The sequence below is a fragment of the Callospermophilus lateralis genome, chromosome 4 (assembly GCF_048772815.1).
Source record: "Callospermophilus lateralis isolate mCalLat2 chromosome 4, mCalLat2.hap1, whole genome shotgun sequence".
In the NCBI taxonomy this organism is placed as follows: domain Eukaryota; kingdom Metazoa; phylum Chordata; class Mammalia; order Rodentia; family Sciuridae; genus Callospermophilus; species Callospermophilus lateralis.
The window spans coordinates 69437948-69456819 of NC_135308.1; the positions used below are offsets into that span (position 1 = coordinate 69437948).

Here is an 18872-nt window from a genome sequence, read left to right on the forward strand (position 1 = left end):
ACTCCATCTTGGGTAACCTTTCTCACCATATTTGGTGGGGCAGCTCTCAGCTTTCAGATCAGATCTCCATCTGGCCAGATACCAGGTATCCAACTCTTCCCCGACCCCCACCCCAGCAGCGACCTCAGTACAGTGACCACTCAATACAAAAACAGCTCCCAGTTGGGCAGGTGTGCAGTGTGACCAGGGTGCTGCTCACTTGGTGTGAGCCTGGCTATGAGAGGTCCCACAGGTGAGAACTGCTAATTGACAGGGATGGAACTAAAGTTTGGAGCCTAACAGAGAGATCCGGAGCTGGGAAATCTCCAGGCAAGAGAGGGAGACAATACTGGGTGCTCAAGTCAGACGAGTGGTCCCAAAAAGAGACCCATGAGGTGCAGAGACTGACAGGTGGCACTCTCTGCTTCCAGAAGCCCTACACCGGGATCAGTCCTCCCACCCTGGTTACCTACACCATTGTGAGGGCAGAGACACCAGCTTAAAACAGCTTTTCTGTTTCTCTTCTCACCTATTGGATGGGAAACAGAAACCAACCAACCAACCAACAACAACAACAACAACAAAAAATGGATCTCTAAAACTAGCAACAACCCTGGTTTCTTCTTTCGAGTTATATATTTTTTCCTCTTTCTCTTCTACCCCTCTATCCTTCAGCCCTCACATACCCACATATGTGAAACCAAGAACTTTGTATGAAATAGAATTTTGAGGACTGAGTCATTTGAATAATAATAATTTAGAGGTGTTGTATATGCCCCTTTTTTCCTTCTTTCATTTTTCTTTCCCCCTCCAAATTTTACTATTTTTACATCCTGTATTTTTCTAAATACATATGTGTGTTTGTTTTATGTACTCTACTGTCCTCCTACATACTTGTCTACCCAAAATTACCTCCTGTCTATTTTCTTGCTACTAACCCTCTTCATTAGATTTCTCTTTCACATTTCCTAAGATATACTAACTCTATACCTTCACATCTTTCCCCCTTCAGCATATTGTCCTACTCCCCACCCCCATTTCATTGTCCACCGCCAGAAACTGTAAACCTTTTTACGAAACTACTGATTATATTTTAGATAATAATTGAATCTAACATTTCTGTACATTGAGACTAAATTATAAATGTCTTAATAACAACAAATTGTTCATAGGTGATATATTGTGGATGTTGGGATCAGTTAATATTGTCCTTCCCCATAAAACGGAGGGATCTTGGAACCCTACAAGAGCACTACAAACCTATAGAGTAATAACACACCAGACCCACAGATCTGGAAAGGAAGACACATGAGCAACATGAAAAGACAAGGGAAGAAAGCGCCACAAACAAATCAAGACACCACTGCAGAAAAAATGACGAGAAAGAGTTCAGGATATACATGATTAAAATGTTCTGTGCACTCAAGGAAAATATAAGAGAGCAAATACAAGCAGTGAAAGATCACTTCAACAAGGAGCTACATAAACAAATCCAAGAAGCAAAAGATCACCTCAACAGGGAGATAGAGGTTCTAAAAAAAACAAAACAAAACAAAACAAAACCCAAACAGAGAGCTGATCTTTAACCCATGTTTTGCATGGCAGAGGCCCAAACCATGGCCTGACAGATGATGAATTGCTATTTTCCATATCACCAGGAAGAGATTTCCTAGAATCCTGTTTCTCTGAATGAGAAGGCAAAGGTGAGCCTTAGAGGGCGAGTGGGGAAGTTACTTCTCCACTAAGGCCTCCTTATTTCAAGATGAACTTTGTCTGGGGTATATTACCTTACCTGGAATGTTCTGCAGTTAACATATTTAGAGAAACCTTTCTGTCTTATTAGCTTGTGAAAGGATGATTAAAAAAAAAGTTTTCTTTGTTCATGATAACTCTTAATGACTGGTAGTGATTACCTGAAGTATTATTATGTTGAGAAGACTTTTGAGTCCATAGGGTCAAGTGCATGAGTGCTATGATCTATTAGCAATGTCTGACATGAGCAAGGAAGGAGGAGAAGGTAGCACATATTTTACTATTTGCTCCTTGTGAGATGGGAATCAAGTAGAACCTGACAAATTTTCTCTTGAGTCCATTGCATAATTTTGGGCTTTAGGTATGAGAATGATATGTTGGGAGCTATTGGTGATTGAAGCTGTCTTATCCAAATTTAATTTTGGAGCATTCAGGTTTAATTCCATAGGAATTAACTCATGAAACTGCTTGACAGAAAGTATTACTGTGGCTGAAAAATATTTATGAATGAAATATTCTGTACCTGAATATCATTTGAATTATACTGGATACTTATAAACCAATTGAATAATCTTCTTTCCTGCTCTTCATTAAAAAATATGTAACTCAGATGCCTAAGAATTTCAGAATTAAAGCATTGTAGAAACCTGTATGGTTTGAGAACTATAGGCAAGGCCACTCCACTGATTTCCTTTTTCTGGTAGAAAGGTACTGAGAATTGAACTGGAGGTGCTTTACCACGTTGAGCTACATCCTCAGCACTTTTTAGTTTTTTTACTTTAAGACAGGGTCTTATTAAGTTGCTTATGACCTTGCTCATTTGCTGAGACTGACTTCAAACTGTGATCTTCCTGCCTCAGCCTCCCAAGCTGCTGGGATTACAGTTGAGTGCCCACCATCAATTACTTTCTTTGAGAAAGTCGAAACTTAGTAATAAATGAGAGTTATTATTACATCTTAAATTTAGTATAGATGTGCCCTTTAGTCTAACTTCCTGCCAAAAGACATGCCAAAGTGACTGTAGTTGCTAGGTTTTGGCAGTTTTCTAAATTGCTGTCTGATACTAGAAAGATGTCACAGTTCTTATGTGGTCATGTCCTCTTTACTTTCCAGAGATGATAAAAGCTGCTTGAGAGATTGTTGTGTGGAATTGGTCTGTGACTTTATTGAGTTTGGGTAGATATTAACACCAACAAACTGTTGGACAGAGTCTACCAAAATGCTCTGGACAGGACCAGCTACGTAATTCACAGGGCCCAGAGTACAATACAATTGCAAAATCCTTTTGTTTAAAAAATAATTAAGAATTCTTCTAGATGCAGTGGTACTTGCCTGTCATAGAAATTACTCAGGAGACTGAGGCAGGAGAATAAGTTTAAGGCCAGCCTCAGCAATTTAGCGAGGTCCTAAGCAACTTAGAATAGTAAAAGTAAAAAGACTGGGGATGTAGCTCAGTAGTAAAGCATCCCTGGGCTCAATCCCCAGTACCAAAGTAAATAAATAATTAAAATAAAAATTTCAAATGATGATGGTAAAGCATTAAATCAAGTGAGGAGACCCTCTAAGTGTGGTTTCTGTGTGTGATTGTATAGGCTGCATTGCCTACAGAGCTGGCTGTGGGGCTGGTGTAATTTGCCTGAGGAAATCCCTGTGTAAGGGTGAAAACCTGTTTGCTTGTGCACAAATCAGTTTGTCTGTTCTATACCACAGTAGTTTTGGGTGAAATTCTGATATGCTTTAAATTTATCTTTCTACCACTTAGAACTTACCTTATTATTTCTGTGATAACACACATAGACAGGTGCTTGTCTGTGTGTGTTATCACAACCATGACTATATTGGGAGGAGTTGCTAAAGATTGGTTCCTCTAGATGTCCTTCAACCAACAATTATTTAAAAAATATTTGTTGCAGCATCATCTAATGTAGTCTGGTTATTAAAATTTAAGCTGATGAACATAAATTCAATTTTTAGTTTATTGTTTACATTAATCATATTAAACAGCCACATGAGGCTGGTTGTCACAAAGTGCAGCACAGACATAGAACATTGGAACACAAAATTCCATTGGAAGAGTACCGCGGTACATTCCAGATCAGCTGCTAGGGAAACACAGAGGGGGAAACCATGGTTTTTGGAATGGTAGGAACCTTATTTTCTGCCTTTCTTGATATAAAGTGGGGAAGAGAAGGTGGGGGGTGTGGATAAGAAAAGTGTTGTGAAAGCATTTAGAATATTTCCATGAAAAAATTCAAAAAGAAGCATGGGAGGCATTGTGGAGAAAAAGAAAATCTAAAAGTTTGATGATGCAATTATGTGAATTAGAGGGAAGAGAAGTGGAACTGAGTTTTAATCAGCCTTCAATTTAACATAATTACCCATTCTTACTCTCAGTTACATGCATATTTATTATATAACCATTCTGTTCCTGACATTAAGAACTGCCACTGTGCTTTAAAGAATTTAAAGTTCTCTGACAGGTTCTTCTACCTGTGCTTTAAATATTGATAAGCTTCAGGCTTTAACATGAGGCTCCTTCCTGTTTATAACTCAGGTGATTTTACCCAATGGGGAATTCAACCAACACCTTCGTGGTGATGCCTCCTAAATCTACACATCTCTAATTCAAACTGTTCTGCTGAGATCCTGGAACAATATATACAATGACCTGCTAGAAAATCCATGATGTGACTCAGAGGCACCCCCACACTCAATGTGGCCAATTTCTAAATGTGTCAATTTCTATTTCTCCTCTTATTTCTTCTGGCTTAGTAAAGGATGCTGTTGTCCAAGGGATAATTACAAAAATAACAAGAACTACCAAAGTAGCAAGAATAACAACTAACATTTATTGAACTTCTTTACAAGCAATTTATGCACATGACCACATTTGAATCTCATAATATTGTGATATGAGCATTATTATTATTACTGCTACTACCATTTTACAGATAAGGAAAGGGAGGTACAAGAGATCATGCCTATAGAAAATGACAGAGCTGACTTGGAGGAATGCCAATCTTACGGCATTGTTATAACCTGGGAGCCTGATGGAAACTCTGGATATCAGGCTCCACCCAGACCTGCTGAACCAGAATTTTAGCAAGATCCCCAGGTGGTGTGTGTGTGTGCACCTTAGAGTTTGAGAAAGAAACTATTTTCACTCCTTTCTTTCTTCAGGGAGGATCTTAGGAGAAAGATCCTCCACTTGTATTATGGAAACCCCCTGTGGCTAATTGCTTTCTGCTATAGTCAGCTTTCTGTCACTAGGAACAGATACCAGAGAAATCAGCTTACAAAGGTAAAAGGTTTATTTTGACTCACAGCTTTGGAGGTCCAGTCCATGGTTGGTTGCTTCTGTTGCTTTGGCGCCTGTGGGGAGGCAGCACATCATGGTGGGAGCACAGGTGAACCAGAGCTGCTCACTTCCTGGCTGGGAAATGAAAGGAAGGAAGAGGAAGGCACTGTGGTCCCTCTGCTTTGAATCTTGTCCCCCAATGCTCTGAAGAACTTCTATCATTTTCCACCTTTTACAGGTTCTACCACCTCCCAATAGTGACATAGAGATCAAGCCTTTAACACATGGGCCTTTGTGAGACATTTAAGATCCAAACTGCTGTGTTCATGGTGGCCGAAAGAACTTATTAAAAACATTAATTCGATCATACCCATTCTTTGTTTAAATTCCATGAGTACCTCTAGGATACAGTCCAATCTTGTTTGCCTTTGTGGCCTGTTCCCTGCTGGTGTGTGCAAGCCTACCTCTGGCCATGACTACTGAACAGCACAGTTCTTCAAATAATATGTGTGCTTTTAACACTCTGTGCATTCATCCAGCTGCCTGTGGTCTGGGCTTAAAATGCACTGAAATCTCAGGGGCTGCAACTAAATACCGACAGACATCCATGATGCAAAGAGAGGTTTGGGTGGGGCCTGAGGTGACCAGGGAGAATGTGCTGTGAGCATTTCTAACAACTCTTGACTCTGATCAGAGGAGATGTTATCCTCTGGGAAGGAGGTTTCAATGACAAATGTCTGCTTCTCAGAGATGCCAGAAATCTGGATTTAAAACAAGAATATTGGCAACTACTTTAAATAAAAGTAAGGATTGAGGCTTCCTTCTAGAATGACAGAATGTTGAGTGCCGCATCTTTCCTCCCTAGTAAAACAACCATCCGACTGGAGAAAATTATAAAAAAGAATCACTCAGTGTTTTCAGAATTTATCTTGAGGGCACAGAGCAAATGCAGAAACATTCTCATAGGAATGTATCATTAAGATCAGTGGGAATCTGTGGCATATGAATGACCCCCTCGTCCCCCACTTGCTCCCTCCACACCACCCCCAGTTCTAGCTTTGAGAAACTCTACCTAAATTTCTCTGCTCTGAGTGGGTATGGTCAAGAGATAGAGGGCTCCTTTTCCCTGCAGCTCCCAGCTCAGGGCAGTGTTTCATGCTGGGAAGGGCAGGCCAACCATATTTCACATCTTCCCCATTCCTGGAATGCAAAAATTCTGTTCCTAGTGGAGTCAACTGTGACTCCTCCCCGCCACCTTGCCCTACTTCCTACTCCTAAGGTAGAATTTCAACTGTTGCTGAGTCTGGCCAAGAATGCTGGTTTCTGTTTTCTTCTTCCCCAAATTGTTTGCACAGTGGATGTTCCACACTAGAATGGAAAAGCTAAGAAATCCAGGGGCTGCTGCCTCCACTCCCAAACTCCCAAACTCCCCCTCCTCAGTGTCTTCCTGCAGAGCAGGATGTCATTCCAAAAGTGAGATCCTATTCCCACCCCCAGCTCTTGTGCACTGCTGCCAAAGTCCAGCGTAGAAGGAAAGACAGGGTGAAAACCTCCTAGCCCGGGGCTGGGGATGTGGCTCAGGCGGTAGCACGCTCCAGGGATGTTGTGTCCGCCGAAGACTAAAAAATAAACATTAAAATTCTCTCTCTCTCTCTCTCTCTAAAAAAACAAACAAACAAAAAAACAAAACAAAACAAAACAAAACAAAAAAAACAACAAAAGAAAACCCTCCTAGCCCGGTTTAAGACCTTATTCAGAACAGAGCATGAAGAAGTCCATACCTAATGGTGTTGTCTGAACTAATGAAATTCTTGGTGGAGAACATTTAGGAGGACACTCATAGCCCCACAATATGAGTAGTAAGATGGGGGAACATGCAGAAATTTAACAGACAACACCATGGAAAGAGACAGCCAAGCATAGCTGTCCTGGGATCACACCTATCCCTGGGTGATCTACAAGGTTCTGTGCAAGCACTGGGCCAAACCCACCCAGGAACCAGAGTAAGAAAAAGAAAAGACGTTTAACCATTTATCAACCTGCACACAGATCCATTGACAAACAGCTGAAACTTCAATAGCACTAGGGACATAAGCCCAACCTCTGCACACTGTTTGAACCATAAGCTACTGTGACCCAGGGGCATCTCCGAGGATGCCAAGATTAAAAATAAAATAAGGTCATGTGCTGCATAATGATGCTTTGGTCATTATTTCTTCAAAATATGTTTTTAAAATCTCCATACTTAACCACTCCTCAACTTTCTCACTTTTCTTTTGGGACTTTGACTACAATATGCATCACTGAATGGTGGGTAAGTTCTGAGAAATGCCTGGTTAAGTGACTCCATCACTGTGTGAACATCATACAGTGTACTTGCAGAAACAAAAACAGCTATGATGTCACATGGCAATTTAATCTTATGGAAACACTGTGGTATATGTGGTCTGTCACCAATAGAAACATTGTCATCAGGCACACTGTCATGACTTTGTATCAGAAATGAAAACACGCACAAATACAAACACATGTTCAAGAATGTTCATGGAGCATCATTATTCATAATAGCCCCAAAGTGGAAATATCTGAAATGTCCATTTATTGGTAAATGGATAAACAGAATGTGACGTATTTATACAATGGAATATTATTTGACAATAACAGGAATGAAGTACTGATACCTATTACAACACTGATAAGCCGTGAAAATAAGCTAGACACAAAAGACCATATGTTAGGCAATTCTACTTACATGAAAGGTACAGAATAGGTAATTTTGTAGAAATAGAAGTGAGATTCATGGATGCCTATGGCTGAGGGGACAGAGGTGGAATGGATTGGGGAGAAATGGAGAGTGATTGTTAATGTTACAGGGTTTCTTTTTATGTGATGAAAATATTTTAAAATCAGGTAGTGCTGACAGTTATTCAACTTTGTGACTATTACAAAAAGCATTGGATGATTCACTTTTAAATGTGTGAATTTTATTGTTTGTAAATTATATCTCAACAGTTGTGTTTAAAAACAAGGACTTGCTCAATGGGTGCAAAATTACATTTATACAAGATGAGTAAATGCTAGACACCTGCTGTACAACATGGTGCCTATAGTTTATAATACAGCTTTATATACTTAAATATTTGTCAAGAGGATAGATTTTATATTGTGTTCTTAGATATGCACACAAAGCAAAGGAATACAAGGAAATTTTTGTGGTGGAAATGTTTAGTCAATATGGAGCTGGGGTCAGTCCTGGGACTGTGTGACTCCAAAGCCATCTGTGCCCTTTCCATGCACCATAAAGGGGATTTGATGGTATCATAGGTACATGCATCTTTCCAAACCCATCAAATTTGTATGCATTAAATGTGTGATGTTCTCAGTGTATCAATCACACTTCAATAAAGGTATAAAAATAAGGGTAAACTAGTGTCTAGCATATGGTAAGCATTCCATAAATATAGTGTATAACTTAAAAAGGGATTAAGCACAGTTCTCTGGAAAGTTTGCCTCCTGTCTAAAGGTGATTAGAGGTCTGAGAACATGGGGAAAGGGTGGTGACAATGACAGAAAGAAGGCTGCTGACATGGAAGCTTACTTGGGCATGGGAGAGGAATGGGAATTCCTTTGGGGACATATTGAGTATTCGAGTAGAAATGTCGACTGAAGACTGATTTAAAAAGTATTGGGCCATCTCAAAATAAAAAAATGAATGAGGGCTGGGGATATAGCTCAGCTGGTAGAGTGCTTGCTCACATGCACAAGGCCATGGGTTTAATTTCTAGTACCACAAAAACAAAACAAAACAAAAATGAACAGGGCTGGGAACACAGCTCAGGGCTAGAGGTTCAATCCCCAGTAACACACACACACACACACGCACACACACACACACACACACACAAAATGGATTTTATCCATGCTGCAGAATAATTTTGGATAAATAAATATAAAATCTCCTTGCTAATGTGATAAACAATTGTTTCCCTCTCTAATGAGTTGGGGGTTTGATGGGTTGATATAAAAATCATATGTAGTAAAAGGGAAAATTGAGTATCAATAACATGGTTATCAAAATGGTTTCTTACAGGTGTGTTCAGAAGTCATACCCTTCCCTACTCCCATCCCTTGGTGTCATCCTCATATTCATGGATGAATCTCTGTCCATTATACAACGGGCTATCACCAGTGTCATCAGCCGGACCCCACCTCGGTTACTGAAAGAGATCATCTTGGTGGATGATTTCAGCTCAAATGGTGAGCAACTTGAGCAAGGAATAATCATAAGAATTACCATTTGTCATCTGTGCTTGGCTGGAAAGGGGTTGTAGCTTAAGGTTTGGGATACCTTGGGCTTCTCATGTAGGGAAAAGAAAAGGAAAATTTATTGAGGAGCTATTTGGGCTACCATGTTTAATTTTCATAAAGCCAAGAGAAGATCATTTTCTCAGTTGCACAGATGAGACCACTAAGACACAGAAAGATGACGTAGTGTGCCCAAATTGCATGGAAAGTCAGTGTGGAACTGGGGTCAGTCCTGGGACTGTGTGACTCCAAAGCCATCTGTGCCCTTTCTGTGCACCGTGAAGGGGACTTGATGATGTGAGGAGGGTGGGGGGTCTCAAAAAGACTTCAGACACCAGGAAGGGATTCAGAGCTACCTTAAAAAGAAAAGATATCAGCCCAATCTCTCCTGGTGATGAAGTCTGGAGTAAAAGAGCCTTGAGTGCTGAAACTCTCCACAGTGGCAACGATTCTTGCTCACAGGATGAATCTCCTGAGGTCTAGCTCAGTCAAGGAGGACGTGTGGGGAAGCAGCGGATAGTGAATCTTGCTGAATCCTTGCTTCTAAATTCATAGTCCCTGCTCCTTCCTTCTGAGCACTATGTCCTCAGGTATCTGAACTTCTCCACGCTCTGGTTTCCTTACATGGAAACACGGATGTTGATAATAATAACGTCATGAATTAGAGTGAGAATTAAATGGGATAATCAGAGCAGCTAACATTATTTGTTCCAAACACTTTATGTGTGTTAACAATTTTAATCATGATAATAACAATATGAAGAAGGAACCACTTTTGTATTTTTACCATTTACATGGATGTAAAAAATTATGACACAGACTAAGAGCTTGCTGAACATCGCATAGCTGGTGATAGAATTAAGTTTTGACCATAAACTTGAGTTCAGAGCCCTTGTTCTAACCACTGTGTTCACTGATATAATACATTGATTATGTCCAGTTAGCTCTAGTTTTATTAATTTTGGGCACCAAATAAAACAAACTAGAATTAAGTTGTAAAGCCAGAGATTGGGCTAGTGATAAGGATGGATTTCACTGTGTAGGCTATGTAGTAGTGGCCCTTTATAGGAAGGATTTGGCTCTTTCCTGGGCATCTTTAAGTACAGGTGGGTTATTGTTGCTTCAAGATTTCCCTGAGGGGAGAGACACACACAAAATGACAACTTAAAACTTTCACTTTTGGGTTTCCAGACACTGAAAAATATTTATTTTCTTCCATTATATGCCTTCCCCTCTTGTCATTCCAATGTAACTAAATAAGATATAAAAAGGTACATTTTCTAGAGCAAAATTCCACTGAAAACCAAAGAAAACAGCATGACTGCTTTCATTCATTTCCAGATTTGAAGCCTGATACCAAGTTGTTCACCTGACTTTCTAACAAAAAGTAGGATCTTCAGTTATTTGCCCAGGATAGCTGAAGACAGCTGAAATCTTTTGCAGCCTGAGATGATTTCAGCTAAGACCTTTTACCTCTGGGACTCTGCTTCGTCATGGGGCAAATGCAAACATTAAGCTAGAAGATCACTAAAACTTTTTTTTTTTTTTTTTGGTGGAGAAAGAACCCTATAATGGTTACATAATTCCATGCTCCAAGGGGAGTGGCTAAGACTTCATTCAAGACTTTTTCCTATGAAACAATAAAATGGATTATACACTATTATCAATATAGGGCAGATACATTTAAAGACAAATCAAACAAAGGTCCCAATGTTCTAAGATGCATTACCATGATAATCCATCCTTCTAGACTTGGGTTTGGAACCATTTTTGTTTTTCATAAAGATAATTTGTTTGAAATGGTACAGAAAGAGGAGCTATTAGTCATTCCTTGACTGGTCAATGAAGCAGGAGTTAACTTCTCATTAACCATGGAAATACTAGCTACACTGACATTCAGTGAGCATATCCTAGAAATCTGCTGAGGAAAATAATAGGAAGTCTCTACTGTGCATGCTACAGGGAAATTCATTATCCTTGTGAATTTGGAAACAAGTCACTCAAGTACTTCACACCTCAGTTTCCACATCTGTAACATTGGGGAAATAAATGGTGTCTACCTTCTAGGACCATGTGGGGGACTAAATAGTATATGTAAAGTGCTCAGAACAGGCTCACTGTATTAGAAGTTTCTTCCTTCCTTCCTTTCTTCCTTCGTTCCTTCCTTTCTTTCTCTAGATGTGGAACTTTATTTGCATCAATCAAATGCCTTAAGCGTCATAAGAGCTAATCTAAGAGTTTTTGGAAATTATATCAATGTAGGCACAATCCTGAATTTTCTCCAAATTTTAGACAAATTCTCCAATCAACAGCTATTGTGTTTCTACCATGTGCTAAGCACTATGTATGGAAGAAACTGTCAGAAATTTCAAGATGTTCCCATCTTAATTGGCTAGGAAAGGCACATCTGTGGAAGGGTATCTCAATGTATGAAGAATGCTGTCAAATTAAGTGAACTATCAGTCAGTATGAGGAAGCCCAGAGAGGGAGATGAGGGAGGCTTCCTTGAGGAGTGGGGCTTACACTGGGATTTGAAAACTTGTTAGGTTTTGAAAATGCAGAGAAAGTAAGAATGACTCAGGGGCTAGGATGAGGAGGGGATAGGTAGTCAGAGAAAAGAATGGTATGAGCAAAGACACAGAAGCCAAAAGCACCCTGGAATAAATCTTCAATTCTCATGCTGGACTATATGCACTATATAAAGATTATTATATAGAGAATGTGGAGAATCACGCAGGAAAAAGATACCATTTTGGAAACTGGAATACCCAAGAGATCACGTAAATTCTGGAAGAATCTGATCATCTTGGTTCACAATGGCCTGCGGGGGGGTGATACTTAGCTACTATTTCAAATTTGCTCTTCTGAGAGGGTGACTCAGAATCTGTGGCTCATTAGAGTTTTGGAGTTGGAAAGATCTTGAAAGATTACCTGCTATTTCCAAGTTGAAGAAACCGTCCCCAAATAGGAAGTGGCATGGAATCAGACAGTGATCCAACTAGAGTTTGACACCCACAGAAGAAGCTGTAAGAGATTCCAAGAAGTCCCATCTTAATTGATAAGGCAAGACACACCTGTGGAAGGATACCTCCAGGTGTGGACTTAGACTCATTGGCTCTCTTTCTACACCTTCAATAATTCAATCAATTACTTTTGAGTGTAACTGGGAGAGTTCTAAAAAGGGACAAATTTTAGTGTCATATTCAGGTATATATTGATTCCAGGTCCTGCCCATGCCTGGCCTCATAAGTATACTCGTCTTTTGAGAAAAGAACCAGCAATAATCTCATTCCTGGGCTGTAGGGGAGAGGAGATGGGGAGAGGACTTGATAAACTCCACCAGGTGCTCACAGTCCTTGAGATGGTGTGACGTGGTGGTTAAAGAAAGCATGGGTTCATAGCCAAGGCATGCCACTTACTGGAAGTGTGGCCCTTTCTTTTTCTCTTTTCCTTAATCTGTAATCTGGTGCCTATCTTATAGAATTCTTTGAGAATGAAGTGAGTTAACATCAGTCAATACCTCAGAGACATTTGGTTAGGTGGTTTCCACATGGCTTAGTGATTTGCATGCAAGTTGTTTTCATACATGTAAAGAAAGCAGCTGTTAGGCTGAGTCAAAGAATAAAGGCACAGACAGGCTTTATAAAAAGGAAGGAGGGGGAGGGAAGAAAAAACTTATAAACAGTCTGGGAATAGTGAATCTTGTTTGCATAATTTGGGGAGTAAACTCTTTAGCAAGAAGTTGGCAAAAGATTAGTCTACACATTCTGTCCCAGTTAGTCCTTCAGCAGGCCAACCAGGAATATGCAAAACAAATCAGTCTCAGTTGTTTATGGGTTTTTCAGAGAGTCCTGTGAGTTTAGCTGTGAAGAAGATGTTCCAGGCTGTTTCTGCAAAATTGTCCATCACCATCTCCAATTTCATAAGGCCAGGTCTGTCCTAACATCCTCATAAGAATTTCTCAATATATAAAATGCACTTCTAACAGTGGCTGGTGCCTACTAAGTAGGCTTGTCAATTTAATTGTGAGGTAAAGGAAATTAAGAATAATAAGATTAAACCTCAGGGTGGAAGAAAGAAAAGAATGATGTGCAGGAAAACATTACCTATTGTATAGGTCAAGGTTGAAGAGTTGCTTATCCTACAATGGTAATTCAACCACTGTTATAAAATAGTCTCAAATTTCTGTACCACATTGATTATTGCACTCAGTGTTTCTGTGGGTATGTGTTTGGTTGGCAGGAGAACTAAAGGTGTCCTTGAATGAGAAGATTAAGCTTTACAACCAGAAGTATCCTGGATTGTTGAAAATGATACGGCATAGTGAGAGAAGAGGTCTTGCTCAAGCACGCAACACGGGCTGGGCAGCTGCCACTGCTGATGTGGTTGTCATCTTGGATGCTCATATTGAAGTGAACGTTGGGTGGTAAGGTTCCAAGAGGTTTTTTTTTCCCCCTGAGAAAGGACAGATCAGAGATATCACACATGTTCAGAATACAAGATAGGATATTGTAAAAATAGGAAATTCAATACCAGTCTTTAAACAAAGGGATGCTCCATGGGAGGAATAGATGAACTCTAATAGGGCAGAGGGGTGGGAGGGGAAGGGAGGGGGCAGAGGGTTAGTGATGGTGGAATGTGATGGACATCATTATCCAAAGTACATGTATGAAGACACGAATTGGTGTAACATACTTTATATACAAACAGAGATATGAAAAATTATGCTCTATATGTGTAATAAGAGTTGTGATGCATTCTGCTGTCATGTAATTAAAAAATAAAAGCAATTAAAAAAAAAGAACTTGAAAAAAACAAAAACAAAGGGATGCTCCAAAGACTCAGGAATTCTGGTTGGCTAAAAAATGTGATGCTCTGTTAAAGAAAAAAAAAATGGACAGGAAGTATGGAAAGCTATGATGGAAATCAAATAGCTTTTCCCAGCCCTGAAAGTATATGATATAAAGATTACATAGAGCCCCATACAGTGGCTCATGCCTCTGGAGGCAGGAGATTCATGAGTTTAAAGCTAGCCGTAACTTAGCAAGATCCTAAGCAACTTAGCAAGACCCCGTCTCAAAATAAAAAATAAAAAGGTCTGGGGATGTTCTCAGTGGTTATGCATTCTTGAGTTCGATCCCTGGTTACCTCCCCCCACCAAAAAAAAAAAAAAAAAAAAAGATTACATGGAGAATCACAGTCACACAGGAAATAGCATTTTGGACACAGTGAGACCTATGAGATCATGTAAATTCTGGCAGAATCACCTGGGTAATTTCAAATCTTCTCTTGACATGGGTCAGCAGTTAGTAGCCCTGGATACCTTGAAATCTGAAGAAATTCTCTGGACTCAAGAGAGTCCTACTGTCAGCCAGTTCAGTCTAAATGAGAAGACAGTGTCAGGGCAATGTGTGAGCAGGTTTGTCAGCTCACTTTTGCTGCTTGCCCTCACATCCATGCTGGGCTGATTATAAATTCTTCTTCTAGGGCAGAGCCCATCTTGGCTAGGATTCAGGAAGACCGCACCGTGATTGTATCTCCTGTGTTTGACAAAATTTGTTTTGATACTTTACAACTGGAAAAGTATGGACTGGCAGTGCATGGGTTTAACTGGGAGCTATGGTGCCGGTATGATGCACTGCCACAAGCCTGGATTGATCTGAATGATGTCACTGCTCCAGTGAAGTAAGTCTGAGTAGGCTCAGGGGACTTGATGAGAACATGGGAAGGCAGTAGTGAATGGTGGGTTCTTTTTTTTTTTTTTTTGGTGCTAGTAATGGAAGTGGAATGGAAGAGTGGAGGGTCTGGGGTGAAGGATAAAGGATAAAAGAGAGAGGGAGAAAAACATGATGAGCTGACTCCAGGTGAGAATGCATAGACATTTTTGGCTATTTAGGGCTTTCACATAAGAATCAAGCCAATTATTTAATGTTTTAGAAAACACTTGGTCCACTTCAAGCATTATCAGCTATGAGGTAGGGATATAAGATGAAAAAGCTGTAATTTTAATATAATTTGAGAAGTGTTCTGATAGCACAGTGGCTGGGGGAAACTTCCATGCACTTAGTCTAGTCTGAGGATTTCAGGCCAGCTTCAGGATAAGGGGAGGCTTAGGTAGAGTTCTGAAGACAAAACCATCATTGGGCTTCCCACCTCTTACCTCCATCCTGACCTATTCCTTGTAGAGGGATGAGTGACTCTCTTGCTGTGTGCTCTACAGGAGTCCTTCCATCATGGGCATCCTGGCTGCCAACAGACTGTTCTTGGGAGAGATTGGGGCTCTGGATGGTGGGATGCTGGTCTATGGAGGAGAGAACGTGGAACTTAGCCTGAGGGTGCGTACATTTCCTCCTCTTTATGGGACAATGCCAAAGAGGAATGTGTTAGTCAGCTTTCCATTGCTGTGACAAAATGGTTGAGGTAAACAACTTGAAAGGAGGACATGTTTATTTTGGCTTACAGTTTCAGTCCACGGTTGCTTGACCCTGTTGCCTTTGGGCCTAGGGAAGGTAGTAGTACATCAGGTCATGGCATGGAGCACATGGTGGAGAAAACCTCTCATCTCATGGAACCCTGGAAGCAAAGACAGAGAAAGTGGCAGAGTCCCACCATCCCTTTCAAGGGCACACTCACAAAGACCTAATTTCCTCCCACTCAACTCCCCCCTTTAACAGTTCTATCACCTCCCTGTAGAGCCACAACATGATTTTGGGGAGACACTTATGATTGGGGAAGGGCAGAGGAGAGGGAAAATGGGTAATGAAATTGAGCAAATTATGTTAGATGCATATATGAATATGTCACAATGAAACCCATTATTATGTATAATGGTAATGAACTAATAAAAAATCCAAACCATAACAGGGAAACAATAGGAAGGTAGCAAGATTTCTGGAATCCTAGGCAAGGCTGAATGTTATTGGCCTAAGAGGAGGACACATTCTTATGTTTCCAGGTCACCAGGCCATAGAGAGCCAGGCAAGAATCTAGGTGTAGTGCAGCTTTCTGGTATTGGCCTATATAATCTGGGAGGTATAGTTGGGAAGGGGTAGAGCTAAGGTTAAGTAGATGTTGTCCCCTTTTTTCCCTGAGGACTTTAGGTATTTACAAGCATCTCCTGGATAAAATAACTTTGAGGAGTCCAAAGACCGAGAAAACTGGAGTGGGTAGAGGGACTAGGGAAAGTGGTTGAGTGGACAGCCTGCCTGCTTCTGCATGGGCAAGTGAAACAGTGAACATTATGACCTGGGTCTGTGCTGAGGTGTTGTATAATCCAGGAGAAATATCCAGGAATGGGTACAGCATTGGCATCCTCAGTTCAGCACGAATTCTTTCCAGTTTCTGTGTGTCTGCAGTGATCCTATTTCACTCCTCAGCAGTGTTTCCTCCTGCCAGCTCCTAAAACTTTCCGTACTTATTTAGGTCAAATATACAACCTGAATTTTGGGCTCTATAAAGGAATTCAAGGTGCAAACCAAAGCAACCAGAGGAATTCCAAATGCAGGTTCATATTACATTAGTGTATCCGTTAGCTATTGCCAAAAATGCTGCATAACAAACTATCCCAAACTTGGTGATTTAAAGCAATAATTATTGATTCTCACAGATCTGCCAGTTCTTTTGGGCTTGGGTGGGGGTGACTGTGTTCCACAGAGGTTTATTCTGTAGCTCAGCTGATGGAATAGCAGCTGTGTGGGGAAAGAAAGCTGTTCTCATGGCACACTAGCGGGCAGGTGGAACCATGTGGCTCTTTTCAAGTAAGTCAAGGGCCAAGCTCAAAGTGGCATGAAGGGTTGAAGCCAATAAATTCAACACATCACAATTTATTTAGAGCAGGTTTTGTGCATAAGTGTAGTTCTACCACAGTATCCCTTTTACCTCTTCTGTACAGTCTACAGGGCCTTGTTAGAAGGTCCTGACCTTGGATTTGTTGAACAACATGGAAGGTCTCTATGTCATACCTGCTCTGTCAAACACCTAAAGTGGGGAGTGACACATACTATAAACTCAACAAATGGTTGGTGGTAAAAATAATAAGAAGAATGTTGGGGTGGCATTGTAAAAAAAAAAAAATGCTGGATATAGCTTCTAATCCTGGCTCTGTCATATCATTATGGACTGAACTTCTAGAAAATGGCTTTTTTTTTTCCTCTCCTCCCCACTGAAATTCTGTACCTTAGACCAGGTGGTCTTTAGTCCATTGCTGTATTTGGAGGAACAAGATAATTTCCTGTTTACAATTTATTCAGTTTCACCTGCTTTAATCTCTTTCTAATTGAAATGGATGACCACAGACAGATGTTGGGCCCAACTAGGACTGACTCAGAATCCCACATTTATGTTAGCAAATGAACTTTGAATCTAGTCTGGGTCTTACCTTAATCCACAATTGTTTTGGCAGAAAAAGTTAATATTTTTGTTTGGGGGTCTTGATCAGTTTTCCCATTTATGAAATGAAGAGAAGCATTCTTGTAAAATATACCTCCTAAGAATGATGGTGCAATTAAAATGTAATAATGAGTTTACAATGGTTTTGTAAAGATATTAATTAGAATGTCATTCAGCTTCTGTGATGGAGGCCAAAATGACAAAGACTTAAATAAGACAGAAATCAATTCTCTTTCTCGTAACTCTTTGAACATAAGCAATTTAGGACAGATGTGGCAGCTCCAGGGACAAGAGCCTTCTATTTTGACACACTCAACACCTCCTCTGTATTCTGCACAATAGGGAAAGGACATAAAGAGAGAGAATGCTCTTTCTTTTGAGGGTGGTGTCTGAACGTTGGATATATTGCTTCCTCTCATTCCATTGACTGCTACCTAGTCATGTGTGCAAAGGACTCTGGGAAATGTGGACTAGCTAGTTGGTCACATGCCTATAGATATAGGAATAGATTTCAACAATTAAAATGTAATGCAAAAAAAATACAAATGAAAAATAATTATTGCAAACATAATTAGCAAAGCCCTAAAGATGACCCCAATTCTATGGTGACCAGGTATTTCCTACCTACCAAAGCTTTGGATGGATGAATTTGGCGGAGACTGGAAACACTCATTATTTCTGTTTGTAATACTGGCTCTGTTTCCATTCTCCCACCCCCACATGTAGAACTCTGACATTTCAGTTTCTATAATAAATCCTATTTCTTTTAACACTTGGCTTTTAAAAATAAATTTTGATGAAAACATAGATATTATCAAGAGAAGGATCACTCTTTCCTTTTATTGGATAAAACAATTCCACTTATATCTGGGTTCCTTGGTTTCTATGTGTGTGACTATTTGTCTATGTACTTATTTATTTATTTAGGTACTGGGAATTGAACTTAAGGATGCTTTATCACTAGACTACATTTCTAGTACTTTTTATTTTTATGTTTGATAAGTGAAGCCAAGTTCTTGTCCCCAAGCCATGAAGTGGCTGCTTGGGCAGGCTGGAGAGTGGGCAGCAAGCAAGGGCTGCAACCACATGGAGTCCACAGGCTGGCTTGGGCCTGTGGTGTGGCCAGGGCTAAGGGGAGCCAGGATGAACC

General features: G+C 40.2%; 1 protein-coding gene across 1 annotated transcript in view; it reads left to right on the forward strand.

The window, feature by feature from the left end:
• Galnt8 (polypeptide N-acetylgalactosaminyltransferase 8) overlaps positions 1-18872 on the forward strand; it is a 52297-nt gene that overhangs the window by 13603 nt on the left and 19822 nt on the right. The window contains exons 3-6 of the mRNA XM_076855288.1: positions 9120-9286; positions 13577-13760; positions 14822-15019; positions 15555-15669. Of these exons, the coding sequence (XP_076711403.1) occupies positions 9120-9286; positions 13577-13760; positions 14822-15019; positions 15555-15669 (664 nt within the window). The remainder of the gene's footprint in view (positions 1-9119; positions 9287-13576; positions 13761-14821; positions 15020-15554; positions 15670-18872) is intronic.